A 27,335-nucleotide genomic window follows, 5' to 3' on the forward strand; every position below is an offset into this window, starting at 1 on the left:
ACTTCCATTAAGGACTCAGGGCAGGAGGGGCAGAAGTTACGCACCGGCGGGCGAGCAGGCGGGCGCGAGCCGGACTCCGAGGCCTGCGTACGCGCGTGCGGGCGTGCGGGAGCCGGGAGCCGGGGATCTGTCCCGGAGCGAGGAGCGCAGCATGGAGCACCGGACAGTGGGCGCCTGCCTCGCCCTGCTGTGGGGCTGCGCGTTGGTGGCCGCGGCGGCTCAGGGCAAGGAAGGTGAGCGTGTGAGGCCGGACCCTGCTCGGCGCCGGGACCCCTAGACCCCTGCTCCTCCTGGAGCCGCGCGTACTCTAATGCGCACAACTTTGGAAACCGACCAGGTGCTGCCCAGTCTCAGCGCGCTGGCGTCCGGAGGGCGCGCGAGCTGCGATCGGGACGAGCTTGGGGCTCCTCACCGGGATTATAGGGGCTATGGAGACTAAGGGGTTTCGGCTCCGGAGCGCGGGACTTGGAGGCCTCGGAGAAAGGGACGCAGTGCGGGCCACGCGGTTGCAACCGGCTTCAGGAACGCGTCCCGGCGGGGGGCGCGGGGGTCCCATGGAGAAGCGGGTGTCTAGGGGGCCTTTCCGTGGGATCAACTTCTTAGTGGCTTGAATTCACATAACTCACTTGTCCCGATTTTGCGGAGAGGGCATCTGTGGAGGCCCGGTTTGAGGGGAGGGGGCTCCTCCACGGGCCGGGGGGCCCTAGCCGTAGGTCCTGCTTCTTGAGGCTCTGTTTTGCCTCAGTCCCAGCAGTGAGCCCGGGGAGAGGCTGGGATCACTCCTGACCACGCACGCCCTTCTCTCCTTTCCCAAACCGCACTCCAAACTCCAGGACAGGTCAGGGGAGCTGGGAGAGAAGACAGGAAGTCCCAAAGTCAAGTGTTCTGAGTAAGGGGTGACTCAGAACGAGGAAATGCGGCAGGTGGGGGCGCGGTCTCCCAAGGTGTGGAGCCGTCACCCCAGAGCCACCAGGGAACCTGGACACACGGGGGTGGGGGATTGAATCACCCACCTCCGCCCCAGCGTTTGTGAGCCGCGCTGGGTGAGGGGCCGCAGACTTTGTCCTGGGCGGGGCAGGTGTGTGGATGGGGGCGTTGCCTCTCAGCTAGGGTCGCTGAAAGGATGGGGGCTCCTGCCCTCCTTGACGGACCTTCCTGACCACCCAACCGCGATCGGCTGCCGTTCCCAGCAGAGAAAACAAGTTTTCCTCGCCTGCCAAGGCTGAGCGCGGCTCACAGGCTCCACCAGGGGAAGCCCGGGAGGAAATCCTGGGCCGGTGAGAAGTTGCCTTGAGCCCTGCGGTCGCTCCCCCTCCAAACTGGAGGTTTTGCTCTTCCACGTTGGGAGGATAAAGAGGACCGAGCAGCGCTCTAGGGGGCGGGTGGTTGGGTGTTTGGGGGTCACATCCCGTTCCAGTCCCTAGGGCAGACATGAACTCTGGTCGCAGCTCAGAGCTCTAGCGGAGAGCTTGGCAGGGATTTCTGCGACCCTCCATACGCCCTCTCTTGTGATCCTCCCCCTTCCAGGGGGACTGTGGTTGGAGGAAAGGGGAGAGACAGCTGGAATCAGTACCGGCCTCTCTCCAGGCTGCCAGCGGGTGGGGGGATTAAACGGTTGTTTTGGGCCCCAACCCCCAGCCACCCCTGGGGGAGCTTGGAACTCCCTTCCTTGCCCTCTGCCTCTGTATGTGTCTCTCCCTGCCTATGCCACTAGCCCAGAGCCCCATTACCACCCCACATAAGACGGAGGGGAAAGGACAGCATACTGTACTGGGGTGGGGGGACATGAGAGCAGCTTCCTGGGGTGCTGTACCTATGTGGGATGGAGCGGAGGTCAACACCCGGTTGGCAGCTGCTGGTTTTGATTTCCTTTCTTTTTTTCTTTTTGGTGCTGGGGATTGGACCCAGGGCCTTGTGCATGCAAGGCAAGCGCTCTACCATTAAGCTGGGTCCCCAGCCCTGGATTCATTTATTTGGATTCACGCTGGATGCACTGTGTCTGCCCTGGGGAGTTTTGGAGAGAGATAGGAGGCCACCCGGGCCTGTCGACCCATGCTGCTCAGATTCTCTTTCTTTCTTGCCCCCACCCTTGCATTTGGAGGCCCAGGTGGAGACTGCTAGGTCCTCTCTTCCACATCCATTGAGTTGACCCTCCTTTACAGATGGGGAAACTGAGGGAGGCCTGATGCTTGCCAACCAGGGCCCTCTGCACAGAGGGTCAGACCCCAGCACCTGGGCAAGAATCTCTCACCTTGCTCTTGGTGGATTTTGCTGGAAAGCTAGCATAACCCAGGATCCTGGTGGCCAGGGTTGTTCACCTGGAGTGTTGCCCATAGGAAGGGGGCCAAGCAATGCCCAGGGCCTGGGGAGTCCTGGGCTTCTTAATTCTGTTGGGGCCCTGTCTGCTCTTTGTCTACCCTTTGACTCCCTCCCTATTTTTCTTCCAGGACCCTAGCCTCCTGCTTTCTTAGGCTTTAGGGGTGAGCAGGGAGGAGTGGGTGTTAAGTACTGCATGTGTGGGAAAATAAGTAAAGCAATATGGACCCAGGGTGGCATTGATAGAGGAACTTCAGGTAGAGGAAGGCAGTTCTTCCGGGGGTGTTAGTGGGGGGATAGAGGGTAAATGGGTAAGGCCCCAACTGGGCCAACCTCTCAGTGAAACTCTAGGGGGCTAAAGAGCTCCTAGGCTCCCCACTAGAAGCCCAGCTTATGGCCTGGGGGAGCTCAGGGAACCCAGCCAGCTCCAAACTATGGGCTGGGCTCCCCTTGTTCCTGGTGGTTGGTTCTAGGGAATTTCCTGGGAGGGGGCTGGGGCTGGAAGCCTCTGGGGAGGCTCCTTCCTGGTGAAGCCTTCTTTTCTTCTCAGATTGATCCCTGAGATACTTCTAGAGCCCGACCCAGGTTGGAAGGGGCGGGGCTTCTGTGCCAGGTTAACCCTTCAGAGACGCAATCTCACTCCCTGGGGTGCAGATTGCAGGTTCCTGCCCACTGAGTGTGTGTGTGTGTGTGTGTGCCCCAGGAGCACCCAACTTGTCTTCCTACCTACCCAGTTGGATTCAGGAGCCCCCAGATTCCTTCCTGTATAGCTAGGACATTCCACTTGCTAGTGGAGTCACTGACTTTCCAAACCTGGGCCCTGGACATGTCTGAACAAATCCCTGTCCCTCCCCCTGCCCCCGCCTGTGCCATGGGGCTTGGTGCCACATGGATTTCCTCTTCCCTGTCTGGACTGCTGGACCCTTCCTAGAGAGATTTGAACAAGGTCAGCGGTCAGGGTGTCAGGGCCTCATACCAAGCTTCCAGCCTGCAGGACAGAGGGGGCAGGCTAACCTCAGAGGAGGGCTTGCTATTTATTTATTATCACATCATTACTTTTTTGTGGAATTGGGGATTGAATCCAGGGGTGCTTTACCACTGAGCTATATCCTCAGCTCCTTTTTTTTCAAAAATTTGAGACAGGATCTTACTAAGTTCCCCAGGCTTGGCTCAAACTTGCCATCCTCCTGCCTCAGCCTCCCGAGTGGCTAGAATTACAAGGTGCACTCACAATGCCTGGTGGCCTTTTTAATTTTATATTGTTATCGTTTCATTACCTCTGGGGATAGAACCCAGGGCCTTGCACTGTGCTTTACTGCTAAGCTACTCCCAGCCCAAGGAAGAGGTTTTCAGCTGCCCTCAGGGCCTCCAGGGGTTCAACTCACCTCTCATCTTCCCAAACAGGTGACCTGGCTCGCAGCCTGCCTGGTCTCCCAGGCTCAGGGCTGGAGGAGGCCAGATCCTCAGGATTCCCCGCTGCAAGTGTCCTTGGTCCCTTCCCCTCCACCTTAGGCCTTACCTTCCAGTACATGGCACTTGTATAGGTTCTAAGCCTCAGTTTCACCAATCTCCTTGCCCTCTATTGAGGGTGGCCCTTGGTGACACTATCTGGACTTTATTTAGAAATAGAGAAGGGACAGTACTTTGGGTCTTGGCTTCAGCCACTGACTCTGGCGCAGAACCAGAGGGTGCTCCCAGGAGGTGCTCCCGGGCAGGGCCGGCTCTAGGGAAGCCCCGGCAGTGGGTCCCTCTGCCTGGCCCTGGCACCTGGTCCCTCTGGGCCTGGAAGTCCCCCACCAGGGTTCTCCTCCTGGCACTCCTGGCTGTGGCAACAGGAGCAACTTTCCCAGGGCGGGGACCTCAGCAGCTGTGTGTACCTTGGGGCCCCTCCTAGAGGCCCCTGTGGGCTCAGGGCTTTACCCCGCCTGCACTGTGGCTTTTGTGGTGGGAAGATCCATTTCCAGCCCCTCCCCTCCCCCAGAGCAGTTTCCACCTGTTAACAGCGCTCTCTTGGAGCGCCAGGAGACACGTGTGTTCATGCATGTGTGCTTGTGTGTGCTGTGTGGCCTGGGCTGGGTCTGGGAATTTTATGCTGGGGGATGTCCTAGAAGCAGACACCAGTGTCCCCAAGGCCCACGTGTGTGAAGTGCTGCCTGGGGGCCTTGTTCAAGGAAGCAGAGGGGCTGGCCGGGTGTTACTTAATACCTCTGCCCACCCCTGGCTCTGCCCAGCTGCTGCTCTCCCGCTGGGTTGAGTCCCTGTCTGCCTGAGAGGACTGCAGGGCTTGCAGCCCTGGCCTGGGAGAGAGGAGGCCCAGTCCTGACCCCGGCCTGCTGTGTGACCTCCACAGCCCTCTCCCTTCTCAGGTCAAGGCCCCTTTGGGTTCCTGGGAGGCCTCTCCCCTTTTCTGCCATGGTCTTTCTCTCCCCTGGAGACGCCCCGTGCTCACGGCTCCCTCCCCTCTCTCCCGCAGTTGTCCTGTTGGATTTTGAGGCTGCCAAAGGAGAACTTGGCTGGCTCACACATCCCTATGGCAAAGGGGTAAGTAAGCCAGCAGGGCTGGGCCCAGGGTGAGAGCTGGGCTCTGGGTCCCTGGGATCAGGGAGGATGGGGCCTGGCTGGACTCAGCAGCTGGGCCAGGCTTCAAACTCATCTTGCTTCTTGCATCCGACTGAGTTGCCCTCCCAGGCCAAGGCTGGCTGGGGTGGGAAGGTAGGGCTGGGGCCGGGAGGTGGGGCTCTGTGGAGACGCCGAGGGGCTAGCAGAGCAGGACCCTTGGATGCCCCCGAAGGGCTGATGACCGGAGGGAATGTTTGGCTTCCCCCATCTGCCTCTGGGGAGGGAAAGAGTTGACAACTGCCCCATCTTGAAGATCGCAGATGAGGAGATGAGGGGAGAAGGAGGAGGGCTCCCCACAACTCCAGGGACAGGGAGCAATTCGCCTTCTACCTGTCCTGCCTCTCTGCTGCTCCGCTTTGACCAAGATTGATGGCCCAGGGGCTAGGGTCCCTTCCCCAGTTTTGCTTGTGACTTTCCTGTGATATTTTTGGGGGGGGGTACCAGGGATTGAACTCAGGGGCACTCAACCACTGAACCACATCCCCAGCCAAATTTTGAATTTTTATTATAGACAGGGTCTCGCTAAGTTGCTTAGCGCCTTGCTGTTGCTGAGGCTGGCTCAGTGATCCTCCTCTCTCAGCCTCCCGAGCTAGCGGGATTACCGGTGTGTGCTGCTGTGCCCGGCTGCCCTGTGATCTTGGGGCAGATGCTGGTGTTGCTCTTGAGGGACCCCGTTTCCTCCTCTGTACAGTGGATTCCTGCTGAATTTGTCCTGGCGCCCTGAGTGGGCAGGGGGATTCAGGGGGCTCCTTGGCACAGTTCCTACAGCTGGTTTCATCTGTGACCTGGGTGCCTGTCCCAGGCATAGCTCCAGCAAGTCCTGGGGTGTAGCTCTGAGTGGATTTCTAGGGTCCTGGAGTGTCCAGCCGGGAGGCAGAGCCTCTATGCCAGCCCAGTCCTAACAGAATGGGAAACAGCCTAAGGGCCTCGGGGCCTTGGCCAGTGCCACCCAGTGCTGGCCCGGTGTCTGTTCTCGTCCGCTCTGTTTTATTCATTTACTCACTCAGTCACTCAGTCACTCAGACTTCCCTGAACACCTGCTCTGTGCCACAGAGGCCCTGGGGACAGAGATGAATTAGATGAAGTCCCTGCTCCAAGGAGCTCAGAATCTAGCTTGGAGCTAGGGTGGGCGTCACTGTGTGCCAGGTGCTATGACAAAGGAGACATGGAGACTGTAGGAACCAGAGAGAGAGGGGCTTGGCCCAGCCTGGGAGGTCTTCCTGGAAAAGGCTGCGCTTTGTTCTGAGGAGGGAGGAATGCATGTTGATCTGTTCCAGGGCTGAGATCAGGATGAGGGAGCTCACCCACTGCCTGATCCCACCCTCCCCCTGCCACTCACACACAGGGACCCCTCCCCCACCAGTGACCAGTGACAAATAGCAGTGATCAGGCAATGAAGGCTACCATGCCAAGTGCCGTGTTGGGCATTTTGTAGACATTCTCATTTATCCTCATAGCAGCCCTGTGAGTTTTGGGGTCTTGCACCCCATTATATAGATGGGGACATTGAGTCTCAGAGAGCTTAAGTGACCTGCCTGAAGTCACACAGAGCCCCATATTCCACCCTGGGCTCATGATCTCAGGTTCAGCACCCTGACATTAGGGTCAGAAAGGCCAAGGGTGAGATCCTGGCCTGAGGGCTCCTGGGTGCTGCTCTCCAGGCCACAATACCACCTCCCCCACCCTGCTCTGCCACCTGGGCCTCAGTTTCCCGCTGGTGCCACCCACACTGACCTGTTGACCCCCCACAGTGGGACCTGATGCAGAACATAATGGACGACAAGCCCATCTACATGTACTCCGTGTGCAACGTGGTGGCCGGCGACCAGGACAACTGGCTACGCACCAACTGGGTGTACCGCGGCGAGGCGGAGCGCATCTTCATCGAGCTCAAGTTCACGGTGCGCGACTGCAACAGCTTCCCCGGTGGCGCCAGCTCCTGCAAGGAGACCTTCAACCTCTACTACGCCGAGTCGGACGTGGACTATGGCACCAACTTCCAGAAGCGCCAGTTCACCAAGATCGACACCATCGCGCCCGATGAGATCACGGTCAGCAGCGACTTCGAGGCGCGCAACGTGAAGCTGAACCTGGAGGAGCGCTCCGTGGGGCCGCTGAGACGCAAGGGCTTCTACCTGGCCTTCCAGGACATCGGTGCCTGCGTGGCTCTGCTGTCTGTCCGCGTCTACTACAAGAAGTGTCCCGAGCTGCTGCAGGGCCTGGCTCGCTTCCCCGAGACCATCGCAGGTTCCGAAGCACCCTCCCTGGCCACCGTGGCTGGCACCTGCGTGGACCATGCTGTGGTGCCGCCAGGGGGCGAAGAGCCCCGCATGCACTGCGCGGTGGATGGCGAGTGGCTGGTGCCCATTGGGCAGTGCCTGTGCCAGGAGGGCTACGAGAAGGTGGAGGACGCCTGTCAGGGTGAGTGGTGGTCCTGGGTGTCAGGGGAGGGGGACGTGCAGGGGTTCTCTTGCAGAACTTGGATGGCCTTTGTGAACAGCAGTTTCCTTATTTATGGTTAGGCTAACTTAATGATCAAGAATGAATGAACTGAAGCCAGGCGCGGTGGCATAGGCCTGGAATCCCAGCGGCTTGGGAGGCTGAGGCGGGAGGATCAAAAGTTCAAAGCCAGCCTCAGCAAAAAGTGAGGTGCTAAGCAACTCAGTGAGACCTTGTCTCTAAATAAAATACAAAATAGGGCTGGGGATGGGGCTCAGTGGCCCCTGAATTCAATCCACCCACAACCCCGCCAGTACCCCCCCCCCAAAAAAAAAGAATGAATCGAGAAAGGATTCTAGAGAAAGAAAGTCTGGCTTCAAATCCCAGCTCTCCGTTTAGCTTGTGTGACTTCAGGCTGTTTGCTTAACCTGTCTGTGCCTGGGTTTCGTCCTATGTAAAATGGAGATGATTCTAGTATCTCTCTTGTAGGGTGGTTATGATAATCAAATGACTTAATACTCATAAAGTGCTTAGGTCAGTGCCTGACACATACTTTTAAGCATAGCTGTTATTCTTGGCTGTTCCCACGAAGAGTTCCTGAGTATCTGCTCTGCATCAGCCCTGTGAAAGAGTCCCAGGAATTAGTTCACTTCTGTCGGTTATTCCCTGTGTGTCCTTTAGGCAAGTTACTTAACCTCTCTGGGCCTCAGACTCCTCGTTGATAATTAGTGGTAATTGAATTGGACCCAGGGTTTGCATTAGACTCACCTGAGGAGTTTTTGACCCAGGCTTGTGTGGAGGGAACAGTGGAGGGGGACACAGGGTCTGCCCTTCTCACCTGATCCTGCCCAGGCCACAGACACAGATGAGCCTAGAAAAGAGACCAGTTCATTCAGATTCTGGGAACTGGGCTTGTGCATCAGTGAGCTCAGGGAGGCTACGGCTTGGCAGGGCCAGGCCTGTGACAGCGGAAACCTACACCCAGGTGAACTTTCATTGGATGACGCAGGGCATTTGAGGAATGCAGGTGACTTTTGCAAGGCCCACTCATCCTTGCCTCTTACTGAGATAAGCTAGGTGTTGAGAAATCTGCTTTGTCCCCCGCACATCCCCGCCAGTACCTCCGGTAAACCTCATCTCAGCTCCTGCCTTGAGTTTCCCCTGAGTTAGGTGAAAGACTTCAGCATCACGCGCAGAGTGGATGCTTCGTTTCTAGCGTGGAACTTGCACCCATGAGAGCACCTGAAGTGTTGGGGGACCTCAGAGCCCTTCCTGAGAGAGGGTCCACATGCTCCTCAAGGCCAGTCCTCAGAATCTTGCTTAACCCAGCCTGCAAAGTCCTGGGTGAGAAGTTCCTAGGAGCCATGTGCCTGTGGTGTGTGCGGTCTCTGCTTCAGTCTCTGCTCCTGCCCTTCTCATCTCCCCCTTGTCCTCCCAGCTCCCCTCTGCTGACGGCCCCCTTCCCCAGGCGGCCCCTGTTTAGGTGACCTCAAATGCTCACTCTCAGCTCCAGACAATGACTGTGAGGTGGGGGGGGGCACCCGTTGGGCGCAGGCTCCTCCCACATGACATCCTCGCACAAGAATGCGGGGGAGGGGGTGAGGGGCAGCTGAAAACTTTCCACAGGCCTGTGATTCAGGCCCTGCAGAGATAAGTGGAAGGGTGTGGGGGGGTCTCTCCAGGCGCCTCCCCTTCTCTGGAGGTGGGGGTCAGGGTGCTGGCAGGCCTTGTGTGTGAAGAGCTGAGCAGGCCCCTGGTTGGGAGGGCCAGTTCCCTAGAAGGACATTTCACTTAGTTGGAGGGACCCTCCCCAGTTGCCAGCCACCTATTGCCGTGGTTCTTCCTCCTTGTGATCCCTGCCCAAATCGGTTCCCCTGTGGCTGGGAATCCCCAGCCTGGCTCCACACTTAAAGCAGCTGCCTGACCGTGACGCCGGAAACAGGGATGGTGACCACCAGAGAGAAGTGCTTTCTGAGCCCTTTATCTGCACCTCCTCTCTGTGCAGAGGTGGTGTTCTCCCTCTGCAAATGGATGAGCAGCCTGAGGCTCAGAGAGGCCAAGAGGCCTGCCTGGAGTCACAGAGCTAGGAGGTGGTTGCCTTAGGATTTGAATCCTGGCAGCCAGGCTGCAGGAGGGTCAGGAAGTGGGGTGGGAAATGGGCAGTTCCTTTGGAATCCCTGATTCAGCTCCTGGCCCCTGGACAGTCCTGGTGCACGGGACTGGGGGCTTGGAAGGGGAAGTGGAGGAGGCGGGGTCTCCCCTCTGCTTGACCCTGTTTGGGCCCGTGGCCCAGATTCTCCCCCTGGGGCTTCTATTGAGGATAAACAAGCCCACTGTGTGCAGGGTCTGGGCCGAGATAATATGGGGGGAGGCATGGTGTGCCAAGGCCACCCGGCACCTTGTCCAGGTCACTTGGCCTCTCCCCAGGAAGCCGAGAGGATCCTGGAAAGTGTTAAGTGGGCAGTAGCCAGTGGGAGGCACCTCCCAGGTGCCTCTTACGGACAGGTGGGCACACTGCCCAGCCAGCTCCAACAGCTATGTCAGGAATGAGCCACTTCCCTCCAGCACCCCCGCCCCCCCGCCCTGCCCAGGGGACAGTGCAGTCACTCGGCTGGCCGCCATCCCTCGGGGCTTCCTGTGCGGGCATCACTGGTGGGGCCCCGGCTGGCGCCTCAGCCTGGGGAGATCGCCAGCCAGGTGAGCAGGTGGCCAGCAGCCATGGCCAAAGGCTCAGCCCAGCAGCTGGGAGGCCAGCCCCTTGGGGATGTCTCCTTCCGATTCCAGTTTTATTGTCTCTGAGCTCATAGGGACACCCCATTCCTCACACCATGCTTAACATTTCACAAGCAAGATTTCCTTCATTCCTCAAAACAATCCTGAGAGGGTGAGGACTTTAGCCCCATTTTACAGGCGAGGAAACTGAGGCCCAAAGAGTAGGGACCCAGCCTGAGGAGGGCAGTGCACCATCCCCAGTCTTCCCTGGTGTGTGTCCTTCCACCTACAGCAGCGTGGCCTTGGCAAGTCCCCTCTGGGCCTCGTTCTCCCCATTTATAAAATGAGTAGATGGGCCAGGAGCTGTGAAGGGACTTGGCCCCTGGAGATCAGAGCCAGCCCTTGTGGCTTTGAGCTGTGGCTCAGTCTGAGCTGTGGACCGTATGACTCACTGTGTGTGGTCAGGAGGGGGGTCCAGCACTGGCATCCTGAGTGGCTCAGGCCTAGCCCAGAGTCCACCGTGAAGGGGACAGCTCTGGTGCAGCTGGTCCTTAGGCAGGGTGGCCTTGGACCTTGGCCCAGCTGTTTGCAGGACCCTTGCTTCGCAGGGACCTGGCTGATCCTTGCCTGGGGGCTCCCAGGCTTGTCCCCCTTATTTCTATGGCCTGCAGAGGCAGCCCCCACCCCACCCCATGTGGCTCTGACCTTGGTGTCCTGGCAGCCGTCCCTCCCTCGGCTCACACTGTGGGGAGCCTGGGTGCTGGCAGCTCCACCAGGCGGCCCGCCCCTCCCTCCTTCCCCGGAGGTGAGTGGGTCCCCAGAGCGGAAGGAGGCAGGAGGGCAAACAGGAGATAAGAGGCTGAGTAGGGGGAGGAGGAATGTGCCACAGATAGCTCCCGGGGTGTGTGTGACAGGGGCAGGGTGCTGGCAGCAACGGGGCCCTGGGGACGGACCCCCTTCTGCAGGAACAGCAGGGCCTGAAGTTATCAGTCCCCCCCGTTTGCTGGGTCAATAACTCACAGGTCACCAATTTACTGCCATCAGGGCGTAGAGACAAAGTCCAGGCTCCACATCCTTGGGCTGAGGTGGTGCCTGTGGTCACTCACTGGGCCTGGTGTGGGAAGGTGACTGGCCCTAGGCGAATTGCCACTGTGACCTCTTAACCCCAGGACCTTGCCACCTGAGGCCTAGGAGGTGGCCAGGCCTGGGGGGAGGGGCTCTGCTGGGGGCTGGGCTTGCGTCATGCAGAGGGTGGCTGTCCCTGAGTCACCCCACGCTGCCACCTGAGGGGCGGGCACCAGGAACTGGAAAAACCGGGGTACAGCCCTAGGTGCAGCCGCTGTGCCCCAGTTCCCCTGCTCGGAGTGGCCGGGGCTTGCCAGGCAACTGGGGCCAGAGACGCTCCACACAGGTGTGCCAGGGTGTGCCAAAGCCAGGCTCTTGTGCCAGGCAGGTGGGCGTCCAAGCATATGCCCCCGGGGGTCCCCTGGGTGTTGAGACACTGCTCACCTCCGTGGCCCCAGAGCACATGCTCAGCTGCAGCGGTAGGTTTTGCCCTTGATTCATTCATTCATGTCTCCATCCCGCCATGCAAGAGACCCTGGCTGAGATCCTGCCTGTGCAAGACCCTAAATCACACTCCCTTCCCGCTCCCGGGAGGGCTGGGTGTGGGGGGGGGGGTCTGCCAGTCTCAAAGAGGATCCTAATATGTGCAGAAATGATTTCAAACGACACACGAAAGCCAGGCTGTGAATTCCTCTGGAAACGAAAGATGTTTATCTGTGTCGTCACGTATCCCAGCACCCAGCTCTGTGCCAGGCTCGCAGGACGCGCTCCTTTCTGTTTGGTAAACATGAGATTGAGTAACAGATGCCCTGATGGGGCCTAGGGGGGCCAGCAGTGGGGCAGTCTGGGAGGCCGTGTAGGGACCCGTAAGCTGGGTATTGAAGGGTGCATAGGAGTTTGTTGGTCGCCCAAGGAACGGCGGGTGGGTGTGATTCTCTCCCCACTCGCCTGCCCAGGATGCCAGGTTGGAGGCTCGCCGGTGTCCTACTCTGGGACCCCCCAAGCACTGGCAAACTCCTGGCAAGCCTGGGGAGATCCCCGTCTTTCGGGGTTGGAGGAGGGGCAGCACATTCTCATCAGGCAAGCACATGCCCCGTTGACGCTGCCTCTCCACTGCATTATCTGGCACATCCGCAGCGGAAATCTCTCCAAATTCCCTCTTTCCTGCCGGCAGCAGGCAGGCCACCCCCAGGCTCTGGGGCCAGGGAATGGAACCCATCTCTTCCCCCACTTCCTCCTCTTGGCCTCCAGTGAGGGGCTTGAGAGCACAGGGTGGCCAGTGAGGGCAGGTGGGGGCGGGCAGGTGTCTGGGGCCCTGGGTGGAACTGACCCTGAGCCCTGGGGCTTGTGGTGTACTTGCTAGCAGGTGATCCAGGGCTGGGAAGGGTGACTGTGGTTCCAGGGGCTGGACATGCTGCCCCAGGCCCCTACTCTGCTGGACCTGGACCTGGAAGGCAGGTGCCTCAGGGGACAAGTCAGGGCATTTGGGGGAATTGTAACCCCAAGATAAAAACGGCCTGGCTTCTGGGAGTCTCATTTTTTAAACTTGGAAGATTTGGGGGAAGAGAGAGCTATTTATATGTGGTGGGGAGGATGGAAAGTACACATGGATTTCTTAAATCCAACAGGAGACTTTGAAAGACATTTGGGAGGCCACATTAGCTAATCCCCCCAGCCCCCCAGCAGGAAGTCTATGCTCTTCCACAGCAGATGTGCCCAGTTGGAGGGGATCTGAAATGAGTCCTGGATTTTTCTGGCTGTCAAAGCAGGTCAGGGCTCGACTCCTCTCTCTTTGGGCTTATTGCAAAGTGTTGATTTTTTTTTTCTGAACTAAATGTTTTATTTATTTTTTTCTTTCTTTCTTTATTTGTGCATTACAGTTCTTAATACACCTTTATACCACAATTTATCATGCTCAAATTGGAGTTGATTTCTCTTAACTCCAAGTCGAGGCGTTCCTGGGCAGGGAGGCGGGGAGGAGAGAGGTCAAAGCCAGGCATCCCAGGTTTACATTTGGATTTCGTGTCTTGGTAGCTTGGAGACCTTGGGCAAGTTGTTCTGCCTCTGAGCAGCACTTTTCTCACCTGAAGAATGGGGTGCGTGTTGGTGGCCGTGGTAACAGGTGTATTGTGAGGACTGATGGATGCAAGGTGCTTGGCCCAGACCCTGCACACAGTGGGCGCTTCATGAATGCTCACTGTCAGGCATCGTTTCTGGACCTCCACAGCCCGGCTGCGTGTCCCCAGCCCCCTGGTGCCCAAGCTCTCAGCCTGTGCTTAGGCAGAGGGGATAGGAGAGGCTGTTCGTGTGATCCCCAGGCCAAGGTGGCTGTGGCTGGGCTGCCTCAAGGGATGGCCAAGGGCTGGGTGCAGCCCAGTTCCGGTTGCACTTGGAAGTCACAGTCTAAGAACTTACGGAGCTTCTGTCCCCTGCCTCTGTTCCCCTGCCTGTCTCTGCTCACACAGGGTACTGTGCAAAGGGGGCGTGGCCCCACTCTGCAGCCCAAGGGCGAGCTGCCTGGCATGATCAGAGGTGCCCATAGGCCAAGCCGCCCCATTTCTTTTCTGCAGTACTGGGAGTTGAACCCAGGGCTTCGCATGTGATAGCCAAGAGCTCGTCACCTCAAGCAGGCCAGGGCGCTTGACCCTGGCTTCCCTGGAAGGGTTGTCCTCAGGCCGTTACAGGCCAGGCTGCCCCAGATCTTAGGCAGCCTCTGTCCAAGAATTCCTCCTGACAGCGCAGATCCGACTGTCAATCACTTCCAACGTCAGACCTCTGGTGGCTTCCGTTTCCCCACTTCTTGGCCCGGCATTCAGGGTCACTCTTGAGTGCTCTGTAGCCTGCTGCTCGTTCCATTTGTGTCCACAGAGCTGCTCGCACCTTCTCTATTGGGCATGTCCTTTCACACCCTAACTCCCTCCCACAGTATCTCTGGGCTGTGGACTCCTATGCAGCCTCTAAACCCTAGCTGGAGTGTCCCCTCTGAGATTCCTCAGATTCCTGACCTAGGTCATTTCCCTTCTCTGTCCCATTAGCTCACCTCTTTATTATGGACATCGTCACATGCTCCCAGAGCTGGGGGACGGGCTTTGTTTTCATCCCAGGGTCCATGCTCAGCCTGGGGTCAGGCCGCTAGGAGCACTGGATGGGCGTGGCACTTGGGGGGAGGTGTCTGCGGATAGGCAAAGGGTGGTATTGTAGAGTGTGGGGGGAGGTCTCGGGGCGACCCCACTCTGGTCCCTTCTGCATCCACCCAAGCCTCTGACAGTGGGCTATGTCTGAGCTGCTTCCTGCCTGTGGGGTCAGGAAGGGGCTTGGGGCAAGGACAGAAGAGGGCAGTGGGAGGAAGAAGCCCTCGGTCAGGTGCAGGAGCCCCCAGCCAGCTGGGCCAGGATGGAGGCGCCACTGGGGGAGGAAGAGCTGCTTCCTGGCTGCCCTGTGAGCGGTGGAAATGACTCGGCCCTGGAAACAGGTCCAGGGAAACGCCAGGGGCTGGCCTCCTTGCTTCCTGGTGGGCCGCCCCGGAATGGGCAAGGTAGCCAGGCCCTGGGTTGGGGGAGCCCCTGAGGAGTGGCATCCTGAGTCGTGGAGGCCGGCTGGTCAGGCGGGTAGTGGTCACTGTCCGTCAACAGACACGATGGAGAAGCGGATGCAGTTGCTTCCCTGGTCAGCTCGGAGCTGCCTGGTGGCGGGCGGGCGGTGACCGTCTGGTTGTGCCTATCAGGGGTGACGAGTCGGGCGGGCAGTGTGCTGCGAGGTGCTGAGCCAGCACGTGGCAGGGTTCTTAGGGCGCCGCCATGGACCTTGGATGCCAGCACAGGGTGTGGCACCTCCTGAGTTGGTGGGGACTGTGCCAAGGTTTGGGGACACAGGCCAGGCTCCTGCTAGTATCCCCCACGCCGGGTGCTGGCACATTTCTTCTCATCCAAAGACATTTTGAGAAAACAGGTCCGGGAAGGAGGGGTGGAGGGGGACCCGTGGGGAGGGACACATCCAGCTGATGTCCTTGTGCCCTCTGTCCCTGTGCCATCAGCCTGTTCACCGGGATTCTTCAAGCCCGCGGCCTCTGAGAGACCCTGCTTGCCGTGCCCAGCACACACGCTGCCGTCCCCTGAGGGTGCCAGCTCCTGCGAGTGCGAGGACGGCTACTTCCGGGCGCCCGAGGACCCGCTGTCCATGCCCTGCACACGTGAGTCCTCCGGCCGGCGGGGAGGGCAGGTGGGCCGGGGTGAACGGGGCTGACGCCATCTGCCCCCTCCGCAGGCCCGCCCTCCGCCCCCCACTACCTCACAGCCGTGGGCATGGGCGCCAACGTGGAGCTGCGGTGGACACCACCCCAGGACAGCGGGGGCCGCGACGACATCGTCTACAGTGTCACCTGTGAACAGTGCTGGCCGGAGTCCGGCCAGTGTGGGCCCTGCGAGGCCAGCGTGCGCTACTCAGAGCCCCCCCACGCGCTGACGCGGACCAGCGTAACGGTCAGCGACCTGGAGCCCCACATGAACTACACCTTTGCCGTCGAGGCCCGCAATGGTGTCTCGGACCTTGTGACCAGCCGCAGCTTCCGCACGGCCAGTGTCAGCATCAACCAGACAGGTGAGTCCCAGGGCTCAGCTGCGTTCCAGAGATAGGCAGCAGGACAAGAAGTTTAAAACACTGTCTCTGGAGCCACTTCCAAGCTCTGTGACCATGGGCAAGTTACTTAGCCTCTCTGGGCCTCAGTTTTCTCATGTGTGAATTGGGCGTGATAATGACGATTGAAAGGATTGAACAAACTATTACCTTTAAGGCTCTTAGAGCAGAGCTTGGTTCACAGCAATTATTTAATTTTTATTATTTGTGTACTAAATGCTCAGAGGGCACTTCTGTGCCAGACCCTGGGGTGGGGCCTGGGGCTCTGTGATCTGCTCTGGAGCTTGCCTTTAAGGACGCAGGGTGGGGTCTGGGAGCCTGGGCTTTGGGGGCAGCTGGTCCTGGGACTGCTGGTTCTCTGTCCCCTGTCCCCTGGTGGCTCCTCACCCCCTTCCCCACTCTCTGCCTGCCCAGAGCCCCCCAAGGTGAGGCTAGAGGGCCGCAGCACCACGTCACTCAGCGTCACCTGGAGCATCCCCCCGCCACAGCAGAGCCGAGTGTGGAAGTACGAGGTCACCTACCGCAAGAAGGTAACCCACTGAGGGTTCGCGCTAGGACGGGGTGGGCTGGTCACGTAGATGTCCACACCCATGCCATCTGGAGGGACTCCCCTCTGCAGCTGGGAAGCAGGTCTGGGGTCTCCCAGGGCCGCTCAGCAGAGATGTGTAGATGTGCTCTAGATCCTGGAAGCAGCGGTCAGGGAGGGAAGGCAGGGCCTCCGGGTGGACGGGTGTCTTGGGGTGCTGAGTGGAGGTCCTGCGGTGGCCTCATTGCCTGCTCCCTGCCTGCCTGCCACCCACAGGGGGACTCCAACAGCTACAACGTGCGCCGCACTGAGGGCTTCTCTGTGACCCTGGATGACCTGGTTCCTGACACCACCTACCTGGTCCAGGTGCAGGCGCTGACGCAGGAGGGCCAGGGGGCTGGTAGCAAGGTGCACGAGTTCCAGACGCTGTGTGAGTCAGGGGCCCTGGGCATGTGCCAGACCAAGGCTCTGAAACCAAGCCATCGGGACATGGGTTGGGGGGTGGATCCAAGAGGTGAGAAACTCGTGTCTCCTGGTCAGCTGGAACCTGGGACAGCCCTGCATGGGCTGTCTCCCGGTGGGAGAGGGCAAAATTGAGGTTGGGGCATGGAGGACCAGGGAGGTGCATTCAGGCTGTGGGCTCCGGCGTTGGAGACCTGAGTTCAGATTGTGCACCACGGACGGAGCCAGAGCTGAGTCCCCATGCAGGGGAGTCCCTGCCACGAGGCCCTGGGGAGGCCCCGAGCTGGCTGTCCATGGGAGGGAAGAACATGTCCTCAAGGGCCTCAGGATTACTCTTGCGGCCAGCACATGGAGACCCCGCGTGTCCTCGGTGCCTGCAGTGGGTCTTGGGTGTAGCAGGGGAGTTTACATGATTTGGGTGGGGGGACCCCCTGTCATCAGCTGGTCTTTCCTGCAGCCACAGAAGGTTCTAGCAACATGGCAGTGATTAGCGGTGTGGCTGTTGGCGTCTTCTTGCTTCTGGTGCTGGCAGGAATCGGCTTCTTCATCCACCGCAGGTTGGTCAGAGCCCACACCCAGGTCCCCGAGGGCTGGGGGAGGATTCGGGGCAGGAACCTCAGTTTCCTCCTCTGAGGAGTGGGGCTGAGGCTAATCTAGTCCAGTGCCGTGCAGTCCCCAGCTCCTGGGTGACGTGAAGGTGTGCCGAGCCAGACACGCCAGGCAGGTGCCTGGCACCACGGGGGGCTCAGGACATGGTGGGTAGCCACCCTGCAGGAGGCCTGGCAGCCCTAATGAGAGAAGCCCTTGTTATGACCACTGACGGGGCCATTATGGGGCGTGGATCCCAAAGTGTGAGTCCCGACTGGCTCATTTCCTCTGGTTCCCCACGCCCAGTGCCCGCAGGGGGCTCCCCCTGGGAAGGCCTCGCTGACCTTGTGTATCTGGGTCCCTGTGGGTTCTTTCAGGAGGAGGAGTCTGCGCGCTCGCCAGTCCTCAGAGGATGTCTACTTCTCCAAGTCAGGTGAGATGCAGCCCGCCCCGTGCCGGCCTGTCCCCTCCCCAGGACACCCCCTCAGCTCTGTGCGAAGCTGAGGGCAGCCAGGACATTCCAGGGCTCTGGGTGGGCACAGAGGCATCATCCGGCAGCTCTCAGGGCTCTTCCAGAAGGCCTGTCACTGGGCACTTCTCCCGGGTCCCTGGTCACGTGGCTTCTCCCTTCTCCTTTAGGGACTTGGCCTCTCGGGCGTTCTGTGACCCCGCCCCTTCTCTCCCCTTCCAGAACAGCTGAAGCCCCTGAAGACGTACGTGGACCCTCACACATATGAAGACCCCAATCAGGCTGTGCTCAAGTTCACCACTGAGATCCACCCGTCCTGTGTCACCCGGCAGAAGGTGATCGGAGCAGGTCAGCTGGCACACCTGTCACCAGGGGAGGTGGGCAATGGGTGATTCGGGTGGGGCCATTTGGCGCCCAGGCTGACCAGGAAGTCCCCTACCTTGCCCACCCACAGGAGAGTTTGGGGAGGTGTACAAGGGGACCCTGAAGGCGTCCTCTGGGAAGAAAGAGGTACCTGTGGCCATCAAGACCCTGAAGGCAGGCTACACAGAGAAGCAGCGCGTGGACTTCCTGAGCGAGGCCAGCATCATGGGCCAGTTCAGCCACCACAACATCATCCGTCTGGAGGGCGTGGTCTCTAAATGTGAGACTTGGGGGACCCTAGGGGCCTGACACAGGGTGGGGGCAGAGGGACTGCCTCAGGGCCACCCGACCCTAGCCGCGTCCACCTGGCCCACACATCTGGCCTGCCTGCCTCTCACCCCTGTGCCCACACCCCGCAGACAAACCCATGATGATCATCACGGAGTACATGGAGAACGGGGCTCTCGACAAGTTCCTCCGGGTAAGGACGTGGGCAGTGGCGGGCGAGGATGCTGAGCCGGGATGCGGGGGGTGCCCTGGTGGCTCAGGGCCACATGGAGCTGAGGGCCTGTGCCTGGGCAGGAGAAGGACGGCGAGTTCAGCGTGCTGCAGCTGGTGGGCATGCTGCGGGGCATTGCGTCGGGCATGAAGTACCTGGCCAACATGAACTACGTCCACCGCGACCTGGCCGCCCGCAACATCTTGGTCAACAGCAACCTGGTCTGCAAGGTGTCCGACTTCGGCCTGTCCCGCGTGCTGGAGGACGACCCCGAGGCCACCTACACCACCAGTGTGAGCTGGGAGAGGGACCGTCACTGTGGGGGCTGGGGGGCGGGGGTGAAGCAGCCTTCACGCTGCCCCAGAGGCCTGGCCAGAGGGACAGCGGTGACTGGGCCTGTCCTCTGCAGGGCGGCAAGATCCCGATCCGGTGGACGGCCCCTGAGGCCATCTCCTACCGCAAATTCACCTCGGCCAGCGACGTGTGGAGCTACGGTATTGTCATGTGGGAGGTCATGACCTACGGCGAGCGGCCCTACTGGGAGCTGTCCAACCACGAGGTGGGGGCCCTTTCCAGGCTGAATGGACCCCAACCCTCTGGATGTCCCCAAATCCTAGGGCACAGGCAGAGGAGGGAGGCTGGGGCTGTGCCAGGGCTCATGCCGGGCACCAGGCCCTGGTCCCTGCCTACAGTCCAGTGGGTACAGAGCCGAGGAAGCAGGAAGTGGGTGTGTGTGCACACGTGTGTGTGTGAGAGGGTGCACGTGTGTTTGCATGTGTGTGTGTCCCGGTGCCTGGTTTCTGACCCAGGGCATGATGAGGAGGAGCACCCCCGCCAAGGGAAGTCCAGAGGGAGGCTGGGCTGCAGGGGGCACAGTGTGGCAGGCTGGGCTGCAGGGGGCACAGTGTGGCTGCCCTGCGGGGCCTTGTTGGGGAGCCGGATCTGTGGTACCTTCCTCCCCGGAGCCAGCCCCTGCGCCTGGCCCGTCCCTTCCTATCTCTGTGCCGGTGGGGGGGGGGTCTGTGCCCCAGGCTGCGGTGGCTTCCTGCCTGGCCACCCTGACCCTCCTTTGCCACCCAGGTGATGAAAGCCATCAACGATGGCTTCCGGCTGCCCACGCCCATGGACTGCCCCTCGGCCATCTATCAGCTCATGATGCAGTGCTGGCAGCAGGACCGCGCCCGGCGCCCCAAGTTCGCGGACATTGTCAGCATCCTCGACAAGCTCATCCGCGCCCCCGACTCCCTCAAGACCCTGGCTGACTTCGACCCCCGGTGAGTCCCATGCTCTTTGCCCGTGGTGACCCCCAACTTCACTCCTGGGGACTCCTGAGCCACTTGGGTGTAGTGGGCAGCTGGGGGGAGTCAGGGGCAGCAAGGAGGGCTCAGAAGGTACCCTTGGGCTTCCCTTGGGCTAGACGGGGTTGTCTCTGGTGAGTACCAGCCTCCTCGTTGCCGTGTGGGCCGCTCAGTGCCCAGCGTGCTTTACCTCCTGGGGACAGGTCCTGTAATGATCCCCTTTGTGTAGATGAGGAAACTGAGACAGCAATTAAATATCTTTTGTGGCTGGCAAGTGGCCAGGCTGGGGTTGTGACTCCAGGACTCTGAATCTCTGTCCCTTACGCTTTGTGATTTGGGGCTCCTGACGGTGGTCTTGTTGGTAGGATCAGGGGAACCACAGTAGAGACAGCTGTGGACCGACCACTACTGATGTGCCACTGTCTCCTGGAACCCAGACTGGCTGGGCTTCCCTATTGCCCAGATGAGGAAACCGAGGCTCAGGCGGCTGTGTGAGCTGCCCAGATTAGCGGGCAGCAGGACTGGGGCCTGGGACAGGCTGGGTGCTGCAGCCTCTCACCTGCGCGCGTGCGGTTCCCCTTCCAGGGTGTCCATCCGGCTGCCCAGCACCAGCGGCTCAGAGGGGGTGCCCTTCCGCACGGTGTCCGAGTGGCTGGAGTCCATCAAGATGCAGCAGTACACAGAGCACTTCATGGCAGCTGGTTACAATGCCATCGAGAAGGTGGTACAGATGACCAGCGAGTGAGTAGCACCCACGGCCCTGCCTCCCTCCTGGAGGCTGCCCGGACACCCTGTCCACATCCGCACCCTCCCGCCCGCCTCCCTTGCTGCTTCTGTCTCTCCCTGTGGGGGAGGGGCTGGGCAGGAAGAGCAGAACAGGCTGGCTGCCAGTGGTTCTGGGGTCCACCCTCCGCGCCCACCCTTCCTGCCTCTTTCTCCAGAAAGGGAAAATAACAGTTAATGTCACAATAGCATAGCCACCAGCGACGGGCTGACTGCAGGCCAGCTCTGGGATGGAGCCCTAGGACCCAGTCCTTACTAGGACGGGGCAGTAGGGCCTATCCACGTCTCCGCCAGACAGAAGAGACAGGTACAAGAGAAAGTTCCTGCCAGCGGCTCCCAGGCACTGTCCCCACGTGGTGGCTCTCAGTCCTGCAGAGGCTTGCCAGTCCTGGGTCTGCCCTCTGTCTGGCTGCCCCTCCGGACTCTCCTGCCCCCTACACTCCAGCACCATGACTTCCCAGCACAGCCTTGGCAGGGCCACCTCTTCCGGTCCCTGCAGGGAGAGGACATTATGCTCTTAGCCTTCTGTGCCTCTAAAAATAGTAGTGGGTCCCAACAGCCCTGATTGTGCAGCGTCCAAGGTCTCATCAAGAACAGACCCTGGCCCGGGAGGTTTTGGGAACCACTTGGAGGGGATGACCTGGCCTCCCACACTTCTGGATCACAGAAGTTCTGGGACTTGGGTCTCTGCATGAATATTCTCTAGGGCTTCTGGAAGCTGCTCAGTGGGACTTCCAGCCTGCTGGCTGTGTCCTGCCCCAGGGGGACGGCCTGCAGTGGGAATCAGGCAGGGACAGAGCTAACCAGAGGGAGGTGCAGAGACACGGGAAGGGGACACAGGTCCCTGGGTCTCTCTCACTGCCAGCCAAGGGCAGGCACACACTTGGGCTCTGTGGTCACACCTGGGTTCAAGTCCCATCTCTCCCTCTTCCTAATCACCTTGATCCTATTAAGTCCACTTTGACCTGGGTGGCCATCTCCTGCTGTGGGGCCTGCATGGGTCTGAGGTGGGTGGACCTGCCCAGCACCTAGTGAGGGCTTAGCTGGGGTCTCCTAGTCCACGTCTCCCTGGCTTTCTGCCTGTAGACCATGGTCAAATAAATACCCGGGTTCCCGAGCTCTCTCCTCCTCCCTGGGAACCTGGGCCAGGCCCCTTGGCCCCCCAAGGGGTCCCCCTGGAGGACAGCACAGCTTCTCTCCTGGTGACCAGAGCGGAGGGCGAGAAGTCCTTACAGGAAACACATGTTCTTAGAAACGTCCCGAAATAGCCTGGGGTGCTCCTGGCCAATTCCTTTCCCACGAGCAGGGACAGGGCTCTCTGGGATGGACAGAGGCCGTGTGCTCACGTGTGTGTGTGTGTGTGGTTTGGAAGGACCTGGGTAAAGCAGGGACTCAGCCGGCACCCCGTCCTCCCGCCAGCCTGCCGGGGGCACTGGGCCCGCGGGACTCACAGCCGCGCAGACTCCCCAAGGAAATGGGGATCTCAACACAATTTTACAAATCTGCAGTGTGTTGTCTACACAGCGTAGATCTCACGGGAGCTGGTGGCAGGGGCACGGGCCCTGGCCTGGTGGGTTCGCGCTTTGGCTTCCTGTCCCCGGCCCCTGCTTCTCTGCTCCCTGCTGCTCGCTCCTGGCTAGACAAGGAGTGATGGGACAGGTGGGTGTCGTACACGCCCCCAAATTGCCCAGCCTGACAGCAGGTCCTGCCCAGTGTCAAGGCGACAGTGAGCAGTGCCTGTGTGTGGCTGGGGCACAGGCCACAGCCCCGGGACAGGCTCTGCAGGAGGAATTGCCCAGGGAGAGTGGTTGAGTGACTTGCGGGCGCTGGGGGCCATTCCTCGTGTCCCCCTCCTAGACTCAGAGCCACATGCCATAGATGTGCATTGGGGAGGTGGCCTTGGAGTTTCCTGGGGCCAGAGCTGGCATTACGAGTGCTCAGGAGGTGGCCCAGCGAGGTGTCACCTTGCTCCCGTTCAGGAAGCTGGTGGAGGGCTGCCCAGCGTCGGGGACCCCCGCTGGCAGGGCAGGCTCGGGCCGTCTGCCGTGGGTCACTAGTTGGTCCCAGTGCCTTGCTCTGTTCATGGTTAGGAAAGAAAGGGGAGGGTCAGGGACCGCGTGTGAAGGAGGAGGGGCTGGGCTGCTCTCTGGAGAGGCTCGCTGACCCTCCCTTTTTACATGTAAAGACCCAGGACAGACCCACCTGGGGCTTCTGCCTCCCAAATGGGGTCAGAGACCACTCGGCGCGCGGGAGATGAGCCTGCACTGCTCTGATGGAGGAGAGGAGCCCGAGATGGCCTGGGCAGTGGCTCCATCCTCACAGAAAGCACTCATCTGCTCATTCTGTGTGCTCCCTGAGGACGGGGCATGTGCCAGGACCCCTGGAGGGGCGGTACGGGGGTGCCAGCCTCTGCACGTGTCTAGGAGCTCACAGACTCTGGTGTTTCTTAGACTGAGTGTCAGTGTCGTCTGGGACCCACATGCAGACTTCTGCACTTTAGCTGCCCAGGATCCTGCCTTTTCTGGGGATGCCACCTCCCCAGGTGTTCTCAATAAGTGCTTTTCCAGCATCCACACTATGACACCTCTAGGGGTGGGAAAGTGTAGGTTTAAAGTGTCATTCAGGTGGTAGGTTTGGAAGTTGTCCTGAAAATCTAACTTCTGGCTTTCTTGCTGCAGCATGAGCAGCCACCTCCCTCACCTGGGTCTGCCCTTCCCTGCTCAGCACTTCTCAGAGGGTTCCTGGAGCCTGTGGGAAAGTCATGTCTCCGGAATTGCAAATAGGAGCTTGCACCATATAATTAGCTTCGTTTACAGCCAAGAGAGACGGCTGTAAAAACCTGGGTGTTTTCATGGGTTTGGGCTGGCGGGTGAGGAGAGCAGGGGAGAAAACTCCCAAAGTTAGCAATAAACGGCCTGTTGCGGGTTGCTGGGAGCCTAAGTGGTTTTACAAGGGGACGGCGGGCGTGACGGGGAGAGGCCGGAGCCTGCACCTCTCTCGGGTGGGAGGGGAGGCCGGCACTCCTGGGAACAGCTTCCCACCTGGCACTGAAGCTGCGTGCTCTGCCGTCCCTGAGGTCTCCCGCCTGCCATCGGGCACTGCCATCCCCTTTTACAGGGGAGGGAATCAGGGTGCGCACCAGGGAATGACACCAGCCTCAGGCGACCTGGTCACTCTGCCGGTCAGAGCTTTAATGCTGATGGTCCTTCAGCAAGTCTTTCCTGAGCCCTTCCTCAGGTGCCCACGGGGAACTTGAAATGAGGCGATGGACAGATAGGAAGAGACCTTGAGTGGAGGAGGGCTTTGTGCAATGGCCTTCGAGGGTCCCTGGAAACCCGTCACCTGGCAGTGGCCTCCTGCCACCTGGAGAAGGGGCCTCGGCTCCCCACTGGTTAATACCCAGCTCTTTCACCAGAGAGCTTGTGTGACCCTGGGCAAGTCACTCCACTTCTCTGAGCTTCAATTCCTGAATTAGCAATAAGGGGCTAAAAAGAGCACCCACCTCAGAGATAACTGTGAAGTTTGATTAGATTAAAAACAGGCAGAGTGGGCGCTTCAGTCATTTTCCTAACTTTGATGATGGTGGGCCATCTTAGATCCTCTCAGGATCTCCTCAGGCCTCCCTGACGGGAACAGGTCCCCTTGTTCTCCTCCTTGCTCCCCTACCCTCCCTGCCCCGTCCACCTCCCTCCGCAGCTCTGGCCCCTAACTCTCCCTCTCCCTCTTCCTGCCTGCCTGCAGCGACATTAAGAGGATCGGGGTGCGGCTGCCCGGCCACCAGAAACGCATTGCCTACAGCCTACTGGGACTCAAGGACCAGGTGAACGCCGTGGGGATCCCCATCTGAGCCGCCGCCTGGCGCACCCTCGGCCGAGAGTACTTGAAGGATCCAGATGGCCCCCTGCCGGCTCTGCAGTTGACCACCAGGGACCTTATTTATTTCTAGTTGTTCTTATTGATGCCCCCCTGAGGACTCTGCTGGGGGGTCATGGAGGACATCCTGCCCTGAACTGATGAGACCCTCGGGGATGCTGGCCGCGGCCTCCTCCCCAGTGAGGGACACCGCCCAGCACTTAGCAGGCACCATCAAGTTCCCAGCATGCCCCCGGGCAAGCCCCACCAAGACCTCGGACATCCACGAGGGACATTCCAAACTGACCCCCACTTTGCCCCCTCCCACCTGGTAGAAGCCACCCTGGGAGATGGGAGTCAGCCCTGGCCACGTGAACAGGTGGCCGCCTCAAGCCCCACCCCTCGCTGTACGAGGGCAGACCTTGAACTTGGCTGGGTGAGAGCCACAGTGGTGCTCCGTCCCTCGGGCCTTCTGCAGACCCCAGGCCCTGTCCTCAGCCCTAACAGGCCAATCTCTTGCTCTCCTGGGCCCTTTCGGGACGCTTGGTTGTGTTGAGGTTTTTTAAATCTGTATTTTGTATTTCATGGAGAGAGTGCGCATGTGGCAGAGGCCCTGCAGGGCTCGGGTTAGAGCGGGCCTGGGTGGACGCTGCAGGAGGTTCCTGCCGGCCGCCCGTCCACCCCGACTCCCGCCCTCTAGACGACATTCCCACATTGTCAGTGTTAATGACTTTGTTTTGTTGGATATTTTTTGAAACCTTAATTTATTATTTTTTTTTATATTTATTGTTAGAAAATGACTTATTTCTGCTCTGGAATAAAGTTGCAGATGTTCAAACCGATCTTGGCTTTCGGTCTTGGGAGCAGGCTGGGGATCGAGAGGCCTCCTGTGTGGGGTGTCGGGCAAGGGCTCCCCACTAACCCCAGGTGTTTAGACGGAGCTTCTTGCGTAAGGCAGGCATGTCGTGTCACTGGGAACAGGGGTGGGTGGGAGGTGGGCAGGGGGCCAGGGAGCAGGCCCTGCCAAGCCCGGCCTCCATGCCAGCAGGCCTCAGTCACCTTTGATCTCCAGGCTTTGGCCGGGCCAGGCAGGCACTAGGCAGGCGCGAAGTGGGGGCAGCTGCCGGCCTCCCTCCCACACGGCTCCACGGAGTTGTTGGAAGAGAGTCTTCAGCGAGCGCTCGGAGGTTTACAGAAGTTTTTCACAGGTTTTGTCTTGTTGGAGCTTCAGCGACCTGCGACGGGTTTTGTGGGTGGCCCCATTCTACAGAAGAGGCAAACCGAGGCTGAGCCCAATGAACAGCCTTGCCCCAAGGCCACACAGCAAGTTAGGGGCAGAGGCCAGATGGCAAGCAGAGCTGGGAATCCCACTGAGATGCTTTTCTCATAGAGGGGACCAAGGGATGCTGGCCGGGGCCTCGTCCCCTGCAGAAGACACAGCCAAGTCTTTGGACTTTCCAAACTGACCTTCCCCTTGCCTTCTCCCACCCACTAGAGCCACCTTGGGAGATGGGGGTCAGCCCTGGCCGTGTGAAGAGGGCACCTCAATCCCATAATCCCAGTTCCAACCTCTCCCTGCTGCACCCGACTGCTGCCCTGCGGGTCAGAGGCTGTGGGAAGCAGAGCTCGGGAAGGTATTGAACACAGGCCACCAGGGAAGGGCCAGGCGCACGGAGATGATCTGGAGGAAGGCTTCCTGGAGGAGGCAGCCCCCAGGCTGAGGCTGAGGGACTGGGAGGGATCTGCCAGTGAGGCCGAGGCCGTGGGAGGGGCGAGGCTGGCAGGGCAGGTGCAGGACGTGCAGCCAGGGTTGTGCAAGGGACCCGCCAGCAGCCTGGCATTCTGAAGTTGTGACACGGGTTCTGCCGAATTCGCCAAGGTCTTACAGGGCAGGTCCAGGAGTGAGATTTTGCTTGAGGGTAGTAGGGAGCCATTGCAGTCTTTAAGCAGCCCGTGGAAGGATTCCGGTCCCTGGTAGAGGCAGCATTGACTCAGCCTGGAGTCGTGGGGGACAGGACAGTGCAGGCAGAGTCAGGAGTGCTCTGCTTGCCCTGGGGTGGCAAGGCCTGCACTGCCCAGCTCCCTGCTGGGTGAGACTTTCCTGGGTCAGGTGTGGCTGGGGCTGGGCAGGGTAAGGGAGGTCAGGGCAGCTGGCCTTCCTCCCCTCTCACTAGTGCTGGGCCACCAGGTGGGCTGGCGTGGTGCTCAGCAGAACTTCCTGGGGCCTCACCCTTGCCTGGCCTGGTTCAGGTGGCCACTCTACCTCTGGCTGGACAAGGGCCACAGAGCTGTTGGTCCAGCAGGGGGTCAGCCCGTTCCTGAAGGCACCAGGCCACCTGAGCCCATCCCCACTGGTGAGCAGGCACGGTCGAGGAAGGGCTGGGCCTGGCAGAGGAGTCCTGTGCTCCCGCTCCCTCAGCCCTGCTGGACCTGAGGCCCTCCGTGGGCCTGGGAGCCCGCACAAGCCTAGAGGCCTGCTGGGTTTCTGTTCTCGAGACTAAAAGGCTCAGGGGTCACTCTAGTTAAACTGGGCTAACTGGGCTGCACGAAATAACCACCAAGAGACACAAATACCTTTTTCTTTGGGGTTGCTGTGACAGCTCCTCTGACCTTAAGGGTCTGCAGAAAGAGAGAGAGCGAGAGCACGCGCTGACCCCTTTTATTGAGGAGAAGCTATTCAAATGAGGCCAGGGGTCAGGTTTCAGGGGGCTG

The 27,335-nt window shown here is 59.9% G+C and overlaps 1 protein-coding gene across 1 annotated transcript; it reads left to right on the forward strand.

The window, feature by feature from the left end:
• On the forward strand, positions 1-25,459 carry EPHA2 (EPH receptor A2). Its single transcript, XM_081306985.1, has 17 exons — positions 1-233; positions 4,790-4,857; positions 6,687-7,356; positions 15,185-15,340; positions 15,415-15,747; positions 16,198-16,313; positions 16,586-16,739; positions 17,229-17,328; positions 17,737-17,792; positions 18,051-18,176; positions 18,283-18,471; positions 18,611-18,672; positions 18,774-18,983; positions 19,100-19,249; positions 19,771-19,964; positions 20,574-20,729; positions 24,513-25,459. The coding sequence occupies exons 1-17, from the start codon at positions 152-154 to the stop codon at positions 24,616-24,618; spliced, it is 2,928 nt and encodes a 975-aa protein (XP_081163111.1). The 5' UTR covers positions 1-151; the 3' UTR covers positions 24,619-25,459.
• Positions 25,460-27,335: the final 1,876 nt, after the last annotated feature.

Source organism: Spermophilus citellus (assembly GCF_964194105.1).
Source record: "Spermophilus citellus genome assembly, chromosome: 9".
Lineage (NCBI taxonomy): Eukaryota > Metazoa > Chordata > Mammalia > Rodentia > Sciuridae > Spermophilus > Spermophilus citellus.